The 12,205-nt window shown below is 45.3% G+C and overlaps 1 protein-coding gene across 1 annotated transcript in view; it reads left to right on the top strand.

Annotated features, from left to right (window-relative positions):
* The window catches only part of LOC141141146 (adhesion G-protein coupled receptor F3-like), a 30,312-nt gene that overhangs the window by 1,859 nt on the left and 16,248 nt on the right, over positions 1-12,205 (top strand). The window contains exon 2 of the mRNA XM_073628851.1: positions 744-962. Coding sequence (XP_073484952.1) covers positions 744-962 — 219 coding nt within the window. The remainder of the gene's footprint in view (positions 1-743; positions 963-12,205) is intronic.

Here is a 12,205-nt window from a genome sequence, read left to right on the forward strand (position 1 = left end):
TTCAACAAGATTTTCGATGATGTCTGTGGGAATGTATGCCCGTTTGTGAGGTCAGGTACTGATGTGGAGAAAGGAAGATGGAACGCCGCCATGACCCCTATGATTAGGCCCTGAAGGTGGGGCGTAACGCATCAGTACCATGTGTTGGGAGGAGTTGGACTGAAGCTGATTTCCTCTTTTCTCACCTGGGCGTCCCATCTTCCTTACTCCACATGTGTATGTAGATCTGGGACAGACTCTCTTAAAGCTTAGAGCAGCACCCAAAGTTTACAAGGTCTTGATCAAGGAACCAATGTTGGAATAAGGCCTGGCTCTCAATCAGCATTTATTTTCACCCCAAAGGTGCTCAGTGGAGTGGAGGTCAGGCCTCTATGCAGGCCACTTCAGTTCCTCCACACCAAATTGGTCAAACCATACAACCATGTATCTATGGAGCTGGCTTTGTGAAGTCATGCTGGAACAGAACATGACCTCCCCTAAACTGTTACAACAGGATTGGAAGAGCACCATTGTTTAAAATGTCTTTGTATGATGATGAATTAACAATAACCTCCACTGGAAACATCTAAACTCAATCATTTGCAGAAGCATCCACAAATCGTTGACCATATAGTGTATTTTGTACATTGCCACATCAGACAACGGTGTTACCATATATAGAGTAGCTATAATTATTACAGTGACATGTATTAATAACCCCATTGGCTGTTGTCAATATTGTTTGCTCCTCTTTCATTGTGCAGTCCCAGGACGAGTGACACTATTTCCAAGTTCGGTTATCCCTGGAAGTGACGTATGTCTGGAATTCTCCTCCACAGAAGATGTCTCCAACGTCCGATGGTTTATGGTGAACCTGATAAGGGAGGAAGCAAAGGAGGTCTACAATGGAACCAAAGTCACCATTGTCACCTCCAGCAGGAAATCAATCCTCAGCATTGACAACATACCCAGGGACTGGGAAGGTGTTACATTTATATATGTATGTTATGTATGGGGTCATCAAGCAACAGGTGCAGTAAATTAAGACAAAACTAGACCCAGCTTTAGTTTTCAGTGGTGTGTGGAAGGGATAGAACCTCTATTGTGGTGTTCTCGCTCTCTGTGGCACTGAGGTGTATTCTATTCTACATGTAGTCCTAGAGAGAATCCAGCAGGGACCAGTGGTAGTGTCATTAGCCTTGGCATTGGCCACATAGTCATTACAGGAAGGAGGATAAAGTTTTGGCCTTCTTAACCAAGCCAGCAGTGACCACTTCTTTATTTATACCCAGACAGATCCCTTTAAACTGCCCATTATACAGGTACAGGTTCACTCTAATGCAACAGCCTACCTCTCCTACAGAAGTCAACTGAATTGTATTTTTTTCACCTCTTTTAGAATTTCTATCAGTGGCGGTTGGTGTTTTTTTTTGGAGGGGTCGGTCGTGGTCAGCCGCACCCTCTGCTCCCTGAGCCCACCCCCACCCTTTTTTGAAGTCTATTAGAGCCTCTGGCACTAATCACGTGATTAAAAAAAAACACCCCCCTATTGGGAACCATTCATCTAGTGCCATGCATGTAGATTAAGGGGCCAGATGCATGGATAGAGGAGGCGGTGCTTGTGTTCCCCTAATGGACGGGCCGCCACTGCTTCCTATCCAGGAGCCACAACAGGAATGAAACTGGTGTCTCCTCTAAAATATCTGGGGACATGGTGCAGGAAATGGTGAGAGACCATGCACATGGTACAGGAGATGGTCAGAGGCTGTGGACATGATACATGAGATGGTCAGAGACTACAGGCATGGTACATGAGAAGGTCAGAGACTGTGGACATGATACAAGAGATGGTCAGAGGCTGTGGACATGGTACAGGAGATGGTCAGAGACTGTGAATATGGTACAGGAGATGGTCAGAGACTATGGACATAATATAAGAGATGGTCAGAGAGTGTGAACATGGTACAGGAGATGGTCAGAGACTATGCACATAAAACAAGAGATGGTCAGAGGCTGCAGACATGGTACAGGAGATGGCCAGAGACTGTGGACATAATACAAGAGATGGTCAGAGACTGTGGACATGGTACAGGAGATGGTCAGAGACTGTGGACATGATACAAGAGATGGTCAGAGACTGTGGACATGGTACAGGAGATGATCAGAGACTGTAGACATGATACAAGAGATGGTCAGAGACTGTAGACATGATACAAGAGATGGTCAGAGACTGTAGACATGATACAAGAGATGGTCAGAGACTGTGGACATGATACAAGAGATGGTCAGAGACTCTGGACATAATACAATAGGTAGTCAGAGACTGCGGGCATTGTACAGGAGATGGTTGGAGACCGTGGACATAGTAAAATAAATGGACAGAGAATGTAGACAGGATGGTGAGAGGCTGTAGATGTAATACAGATTAGTGTCTACAGGGCCCCCAAGGCCACACAAAAAAGTGTCCATGGGCTGCACGTTGGGCACCAGGGATCTAGACATTTCCTTCCCAGCCTGACTGCCTCTGACCCACCCCTTTCATACCATGGATTTCAGTTCTTTCAATCGTAGAGGCGCAACATCATATGGCGTTACTCATAGCTCCCAACTGTCCCTGATTTCAAGGGACTATCCCTGATTTGGAAAAAAGTCCCTCTGTCCCTCTCTCTCCCTCATTTGTCCCTCGTTTTGGTCTGATCTATATAGTTGTGTAAAAAATACACTATTTATCTCTAAAAAAAAAAAAGTGTTTCCCAGTGCTAAACATTTCATCCAATTTCTAAATTGCTGTATTTGTAAATGTCAAAAGCCAGCATAAAAGAATAGTAGTAGTACAAAAAAACACTTGTGAGTTTAACTAATAATTTTTTTGTATAATTCTCCTTTAAGGGGGAGTGGCAGGGGGTGTGTCCTAAGCCCACATACTTTTTCTAATAGGTATCCCTCATTCCCATCTCAAAAAGGTGGGCGGTATGCATTACCTAGGGCAAAAACATGCAAAAACAACCCACTCCTCCAGATTGTCACCCACCCATCAATGCATTTTAGTCATATACAGTAATTCCTCGCAACCCTCCCTCTGCTTGCATCAGGGCTGAGGGCTCTTCAAAGGAGTACTGAGGCAGGGTGCTGTGATGTTTCAGAAAGACATGTACAGTACTCTGCTGGCCCCTCCCACCACTCATGATCTGCCTGCATTGTATAGAGAAGTACAGAGACCCATTGATGACACCACTGGGTCTAAAAAAAGGTATGTAATACAAGAGATTTTAGTTAAAAATGTAATATTGCTTTTCTTGATTTTAAAAAATCCCCCCAAAAATCTAATTGCATGTGGATGAGGAGAAAGGAGGAATCGGGGAAGGCAAAAATAACCAGAAACGAGGGCTCTTTTCAGGGGGAACTTGGTGGAACTCAGTTCCACCATCTCTGGCTCAGACCCTTTGGGGGGGGCGGGCCTGCTCACCACAATCACTTGTAAACACAGAAGTCCAGTTTCTGTGTTTACAAGTGCAGCTCTGCACTCTGTGTGTACCCCCCTGAACTCTGCACTCTGTATGTAATGCAATACTGGTATTTAATGCCCCTTTAAGACCCTCCTACTGTTTGTGAAATTTGACTGACCACCTCCACTATTTGATGTGATTTGGAGGGTGTGTATGGGAGGAAGGGTTTTGGGGGGTCGAGTTCCAGCACCTGTTGATTGGGAAAAAAAGCCCTGCCAGAAATCCTTTTAATAAAGCTGTTACACGTCATTATGATGTGCTCATCTGGAAATTTCCAGGTTTCTAACAGATTTTCTTCAACAACATTTTGTTTTTGACTGAAAGAGATACTAAATGATATTGATTAACCACTTCAGCCCCGGAAGGATTTACCCCCTTCCCGACCAGGCCATTTTTTGCGATACGGCACTGCGTCGCTTTAACTGACAATTGCGCAGTCGTGCGACGATGTACACAAACAAAACTGATGTCCATTTTTTCCCACAAATAGAGCTTTCTTTTGGTGGTATTCGATCACCTCTGCAGTTTTTTTTTATTTTTTGCGCTAAGAGAGCGACAATTTTGAAAAAATAACAATTGTTTTTTACTTTTTGCTATAATAAATATCCAAAAAAAAAAAACTAAAAAAAAAACAAACAAATTTCTTCATCAGTTTAGTCCAATATGTATTCTTCTACATATTTTTGGTAAAAAAAAAAAAATCGCAATAAGCGTATATATGTTGATCTTTTTTCGTAAAAATTATAGCGTCTACAAAATAGGGGATAGCTTTATGGCATTTTTATTATTTTATTTTTTTTACTAGTAATGGCGGTGATCATCGATTTTTAGTGGGACTGTGACATTGCGGCGGACGATTCGGACACTTTTGGCACTATTTTGGGACCATTGACATTTATACAGCGATCAGTGATATAAAAATGGACTGATTACTGTGTAAATGTCACTGGCAGGGAAGGGGTTAACACTAGGGGGCGATCAAGGGGTTAAATGTGTTCCCTGGGATGTTTTTCTAACTGTGGGAGGAGTGTAGCGACTGGAGGAGGAGAGAGAGATCGCTGTTCCTGATCACTAGGAACAGCAGATCTCTCTTTCCTCCCCTGACAGAACAGGGATCTGTCTGGTACATTGACAGATCCCAGTTCTGGCTCTCTGTGGAGCGATCGCGGGTGGCCGGCAGACATCGTGGCCGTCGGCCACGCGCATCAGGCTCTGGCGTCCCGCCGTGGACACGTGCTTGCCTCCCACAGTTCTTAAAGTGGCCTACGGTGATTTGCGCAGCCATGCCAACCTGCCGCCGGCTGGTCGGCAACAAGTTTAAGTAAATTTACTGACTTGAATGTAAACTGTGCAGAGGGGAATTCTTCTGTAGAGCTTTTAGGTAATTTTAGAAAGGGTTGAACCTTTACTTAGACAGACTGCGGGGTCCTGTGGGAGGTTAGGATGTCTGGGGGTGACTGTGTTCACTAGAGAAGCTTTATTATATGTATTTATACAACCTAAGGGAGGACAACCGAAATACCTAGAATTGTTTTTATTCCAGTCGTATCCTCATTACAGTAAGTATCCACTGGGAATGTTCCTATATATAAATCCAATAACTAAGAATCAAAAGCTGGATACACATATTTCTATATTTAAAGTGTATCTAACGCAAAAACATTTTTTTTTTCAAGATTTGAATTAGAATGCTGAGAGGTTAGACCCTCAGTCAGATTTTTATTTCTGTCTGCGTCCATGTTGCCTATTTTTACCTCCTGGCTGGTAAAGCCTCTGTTAGTAAGACAAAATGAAAAATAAAAAAATAGCTTTTGGCTTGACATATACACTATATTACTAAAAGTATTGGGACGCCTGCCTTTACACACATGAACTTTAATGGCATTCCATTCTTAGTCCATAGGGTTCAATATTGAGTTGGCCCACCCTTTGTAGCTATAACATCTTCAACTCTTCTGGGGAGGCTGTTCACAAGGTTTAGGAGTGTGTCTATGTGAATGTGTGACCATTCTTCCAGAAGCGCATTTGTGAGGTCAGGCACTGAGGTGGATGAGAAGGCCTGGCTTGCAGTCTCCACTCTAATTCATCTCAAAGGTGTTCTATCGGTTGAGGTCAGGACTCTGTGCAGGCCAGTCAAGTTACTCCACCCCCAAACTCACGCATCCATGTCTTTATGGACCTTGCTTTGCACACTGGTGCGCAGTCATGTTGGAACAGGAAGGGGCCATCCCCAAACTGTTCCCACAAAGTTGGGAGCATGTAATTGTCCAAAATGTGTTGGTATACTGATGCCTTAAGAGTTCCCTTTACCGGAACTAAGGGGCCAAGCCCAACCCCTGAAAAACAACCCCACACCATAATCCCCCCCTCTACCAAATGATTTGGACCAGTGCACAAAGCAAGGTCTATAAAGACATGGATGAGCGAGTTTGCGGTGGAGTAACTTGACTGGTCTGCACAGAGTCCTGACCTTAGAATACCTTTGGTTATTAGAGTGGAGACTGCGAGCCAGGCCTTCTCATCCAACATCAGTGCCTGACCTCACAAATGCGCTTCTGGAAGAATGGTCAAACATTCCCATAGACACACTCCTAAACCTTGTGGACAGCCTTCCCAGAAGAGTTGAAGCTGTTCTAGCTGCAAAGGGTGGGCCAACTCAATATTGAACCCTACGGACTAAGACTAGGATGCTGGGGGCGTGGTTAAGATGGCGACCTGAGAGGGGGCATGGGTGAATAAAGCTCCGCACCTCACTGGCACTTTTATCCTATTTTAACGGGATCTAATACTTTTTTACACTGACCTTTTTTGCTCACAGACCTTGGGCATTAGAAAAGGGAAATCTGGCTCTAGCCAAAATCGTATGTCGACTCCCAAAACACCTCCGCCATGGCATTCCAGACTGAGCAGGCAGACTCGCCTCAGCTGAGTTATGATCAATTCAACGCCCTCATGCAAGCCATAATAGGATGTCAGACCACCCTAAGGATGAAAATTGATCTCATGCAGATGGAGATCAGGTTCATCTGGCGGGATATGCACAAGTTTCGAGACAGACTTATGGAGGCGGAATGGAGAGTAGGGAAAACCGAGGACTCGGTTCGTGACCATCATGCCTCCCTACATACACTGTGAGTCAAGATGAAGGCACTGGAATCCCGCGCTGAGCACAGCGAGAATAGGAACCGCAGAAATAACCTATTAGTGGTGGGCCTCCCTGAGGGTGTTGAGGCCCAGGATCCTGCAGCATCCACAGAACACCTTCTGTGCATGCTCCTCCTACCGGCGCCATTTTCTCCTCAATTTGTGGTCGAGAGAGCCCACAGGATGCCACCTGTGTGAAGCGTCCTGGTGCCCCATCGCGCACCTTCATATTCCTCCTGCTAAATTTCCGGGACCGGGATCTGGTGCTGCAGAAGGTGAGGAAGCTAGAGGAGCTGCGCCACGAAAATGCAAAATTTATAATCTTTCCAGATTATTCGGTGGAAACACAACATCTCCGCAGAACATTTGACCATGTTAAAGCCCAGCTTCGCACCTAAGGGTTGAAGTATAGTATGCTGTTTCCGGCCCGTCTACGTGTGGTGGATGGTGAATCTACACACTATTTTACCTCCCCGGAGGGAGCTTCACAGTATAATTTGAATCCTTGCCACATGCCCACTTAATGTGTATGCAGGGCTGTTTTGGTTGATCCGCTTCTTCCCCTTTACCTGACCCCCGTGATGTGCCTTACTGAATCCTCCCTCTGTGTCTGTTGAACTGCGCTGCTTGACTGGTGCTAGCCTTGCTGCTTACTCAGGATTAATGAGCTGCATTGACATAAGGGTCTGCCCGGGGTCCCTAGGACTGTATTATGTCCAGCCATACTGTGCTACAAACTGCTGGCTCTGATGGTATATTAATAACTCCTGTGGCCCTGAAATAATCATCCTCGTTCCTTTATAGTGGATGAGAATCCTTTCATACTCCCCACTTTGCAATGTGGCTTGAACTCGTGCAGGCTGGATGTTGCCGTTGTGGAGACCCTGTTACTGTATCTGCGGCCATTTGACTCTTCACCTGGATTTGCTTGGACTGTATTCTCGGCTCCAGTTTCTGCAGTTACCCAGATTGTGCTCCTAGATCCTATCCTGTCTTGGGACCTACTAGGACATCGGCTGGTGAGAGACCAATTCCATGCCTACGGATGACACCGGTTGTGCTACTGGCTAAATGGAGCTGCGGGTTTCATTTCTCTAGAGATGTGCCCATTCTGCAAGGGTTTTGAAACTATTGTACAGCATGGACCATGAATGCTGCACTGTTCCTTCCACTAGGTGGCTGGCGTAGGGAGCAGCAGGCTCCCTAGAGGGGTTGAAGCACTAGAGTAATCCCTGCCTGACATAGATATAGATATATATATTTTCCCTTGTTTCTCCCCTTTTTAGTTTTTTTAGTAACTAAGTTTGTGCCTTTAGCATTGTATAAGGGTATCTTCTTGTGTACTGGATCCCCTATTGAATACGGATTCCAGGAAACAAAGTTTGGGGACTTGATTAATCCCATTGTGCAGAACTGAATACTCAGTGCGCTACCTGATACGCACTGCCCCATAGGAGACTATCCTAAGGTTTAGGTAATAATGTTTTTTTGTTTTAGGTTTGGGTTTTAAAAACACTCTTGTTGTTTTTCTATTGTCGGTGTGTGGGGTGGGTTGGGATGGGGTTTTATGTTTCTGTGTTTCCTAATAAGACAGTTATGTCGCATTTAAATATGCTTTCGAACCCTTCTCTTGATAGGCTGTCCTCGGATCATGCTACTGACTTGGCCCTTTCTCGATGGGCAAACCTCTTTGGTCTAATGGATGTATGGCTCTAGAAGCACCCTACAGACTGAGTCTATACTTGTCACTCGCTTTCTTACAACACACTGTCTCGTATTGATCTGATCTATGCTAGCGACAGCATGTTACCTAAAATCAAGGAGGTTTCAGTGCCTCCCCGTGGTATATCCGATCATTCACCAATTATGTGTTGCCTGCAAACTGTGATCCCTTCTGCAGATAGACTTTGGCGTCTGTCTTGGTTCTGAATATCTGATCCCACCATTGAATTTGAAATGGCTAAACTGATCAGGGAATACTGTCTGGTGAATGATGATACTACCTCTCCAGGTAATGTTTGGGATGCCTTTAAGGCATACATTAGAGGCTGTTACCATTCCTCTATTGCTAGGGCTCACAGAAATGCTGCAATCACTCTAGAAAAAGCTTAAACTAAAGCCCAAATGCTTGAGTCCCACTATGTTCTTACTTCTAACCCCATTACTTGCCAGGACATGCAGGTGGCATATCGGGAGGTCATGCTTCTTAGGGTTGCTAAGGCAAAGAAAAATCAATGGCCCAAACACAGCGTATTTTTAAGCAGGGGGAGTAGACAGGTAGGCTTTTGGCCTGGATCTCTAAGGAATGGTTGCCAGTGGCCAACATAGCTCGTCTTAACGACGACAAGGGTGCATTGGTGATAGACCCGGCAGGTATAAACGCCTGCTTTGCCTCCTACTGTTCCAAACTATGCTCTTCTAGAACACGGTACTCGCAAGAAGAGCCGCATAACTTTTTAGATCAGGTAACTTTTCCTGTTCTCACCCCTTCGGCAAAGGGAATGGCTGGATGGCCCGATTACCCTGGAAGAGGTTCGGCAGGCATTGGGCTCTCAACAGTCAGGGAAGACTCCAGGAGTGGATGGATTTCCCCCGGAGTTTTATAAGCAATATATGTAGGAGGTGACACCTACATACAATGTTGATTAAAACTTTGAAGGAGGGTTGCCCGATCCGACGTGGTGGCCTCCCTGGATGCTGAAAAAGCTTTTGATTCCATAGAGTGGGAATACTTGTGGGAGGTCCTGCGCCGGTTTGGTTTCGGGCCTACATTTACTTCCTGGGTCCGGGCTGTGTACAGATCTCCAACGGCCAGGGTGCGTACAGGAACTGCTCTTTCCCCTCCTTTTTCTCTCTATAGAGGGACTAGACAGGGATGTCCTCTCTCCCCGGGGCCTTTCTTTCGCCTTGGCAATTGAACCCATGGCTATTTTACTATGGTCCCCCCTACAGGGTATAACTATAAGTCCCCTCCAGAAAAGGTTTTGTTGTATGCCAACGACACCCTATTGTACCTCAGGGATAATGGGATTTCCTTGGAGGTGGCCTTGGCGGTTATAGACAGGTTTGGTTAATATTCAGGAGTCTGCATCAACTGGGGAAAATCCATAATCTTTCCTCTTCACGCGGTAGCTGACCCTTCGCAGCATGTTACGCAGCTGCAAAGAGTCTCCCAATTCCGATAACTGGGAGTTTAAAAACATCAAGAACTGGGGCAATTTATTTCCCTTAATTTAAACCCAGTAGTTTCCCTCTTGTCCCAGCGCTGTGCTGCTTGGAGATCTTTGCCCCTCACCCCCGTAGGTTGAGTTAATCTCATTAAGATGTCGGTGTTACCTAAGTTTACGTACTTCTTTAGACAGGCACATATACTTATACCAAATATATTTTTCAGGAGAGTTAATAGTATCATTATTTCATTTGTCTGGAAAGGGGCTACCCCTAGAGTGGCAAAAACTACCCTACAACTGCCTATCATGCTTGGGGGCCCCGCCTTACCCTGTTTCATTAAGTACTACTGGGTGGCTGTTCTGGTTACGGTTACATGGTGGCTGTCTGAGAGGCCGGCCAATTCCGCTTCCTCACTTGAGGCAGCGTTGCTTGGCTCCTACTCTGATCTATGGAATTTGGTTCATCGGGGCCCCAGACCTAACTCAATGTGACCCCCTCTATGAAAACAACTCTTGGGATCTGGGATACTGTCCAAACGAAGGTTGAGAAACCAAAGTCTTGGTCCCCACATACCCCGTTATGGGGTAACCCACGGCTCCCTCACTTTCACTCTATCACAGACTGTGGGCTATATATGGTGATTACTACATTGAGTGATGTAGTATGTCAAGGGCGGTTGATCACTTTTGATGACCTTAAGAGGCGACAGAATCTTTAAAACTGTATGCTTTTCTGATATCTCCAATTACGCCATGCTTTTAGGGCCCAATTTTCTCCTCCTATACTCTTAGAGATTTCTGATGTGGAAAGTCTACTTAGGTCTCCAGATGAGGATAAACCTCGTTTGGCTCTCTATACTATACTGGCCACCCTTCATATCTCCAGGGTGTCTCTGTTATTTTCACTATGGCAAATGGATATACCCACATTAGCAGACGATGACTGGGAGGAAGGCCTAAAACAATATCTTCCCCTAATAATACCGGCACGTGACAGATTCACCCAGCTTAAATTTTTGCATCGAGCCTGTTACTCCCCTGCACGCTTGGCAAGAATTTACCCCACCAGGACAGCAGTCTGCTCTAAGTGTGGCTCGGACAATGCTGATTTCTTCCATGTGGTATGGTCCTGTCCCCGCTTACAGGACTTTTTGAATGGAGAGGTGGATGACATTAACCTCATTGGGAAAATAAGTGTCCTGTGTAGCCCTATTCCTCTATTGCTAGGAATCTGTGACACCTTAGAAGCCCCCCAGTTGAAAAAACTGTTTGTTTTCTATACAGCATTTTATGCTAGAAAGGCGATCCTCCTCCAATGGAACCAATAACAACCACCTACTACACAGCTTTGGAAGTCTTTAGTGAGTGCAGCTCTACAAGCTCTACAAACTGACATATTTGGGATGAAATTGTCCAAAGAAATTTGATAAAATTTGGGCGAGGCAGTTGACCCTGGAGTAGGGTTTGGAATCTTCTTTTTCCCCTTTCTAATATCCTTTCTCTAAGTGAACAGCTCTTTTGCCCACTGAGATTAAAGTTAGATTGTCTCTCTGCCTACCTACTGTTTATCTCCATTTCTTAATCTCCTAGTGATAGCCATATCTCTCCCTCCCGGTACTTGTATAGGCATTAGAAGGACACGAAGCAGTGGCAAATCTCCGCAATAGGGTCACAGACAGAGATAAAAGTCAGAACATTGAACAGTTTCCTAAGCTATCTAAAACTAAAACCATCGCTTGGACTTTATAGCTGACCTTTGGGAAACCCTATCCCCCCCCCCCCCCCCAACTGCACCGAATGCCATATTCATGTGATGCTTGGTTCCCAGCATTTTTTCCTTTTTTTTGGGTGTCCATGTCACTTCCAATTGGAAGCAGTAGGCTTCTCTCAGGATCCAGAAGAGGAGTCACCATCAAGGGACTGTTGAGCGGCGAAGAGGATGTCGGGAGCGAGCGCAGGACTTTCGAGGGGTCAGGTAAGTAAAACGAGGGGGCTGGGGGGGCCGTCATTGTTGGATGTTTTTTCACCTTAATGCATAAGATGTGGTTTTCTTTACAACCCCTTTAAATATGGGATCCCATGTCATTCAGGTGTGCCGAGTGAATGACAGGTTAGGGACAGTGCTTAGCACAGACAAAGGTTCCTGGCAAGTAAGAATGGCGTGAGTGACACATTTTGGTGCCATAGAAACTCTTGAGGATCTCCTTTAGTGGGCTAGTGCAACCTAGGTGAACAGCATACCGCCACCCCTGCAGCAGAAGCCATCCTCCGGTAACATCACATTGTAATACAGTACTGAGACCTGTGCTAAACTGTCCTGTTCTACAGCGTGCTAATGTTTATTCATAGAAAATGTTCAACCCCAAACAATTAGGAAAACGTTTTACTTTGCCATGGCCTATGTCA

The sequence above is a fragment of the Aquarana catesbeiana genome, linkage group LG04 (genome assembly GCF_042186555.1).
Source record: "Aquarana catesbeiana isolate 2022-GZ linkage group LG04, ASM4218655v1, whole genome shotgun sequence".
In the NCBI taxonomy this organism is placed as follows: domain Eukaryota; kingdom Metazoa; phylum Chordata; class Amphibia; order Anura; family Ranidae; genus Aquarana; species Aquarana catesbeiana.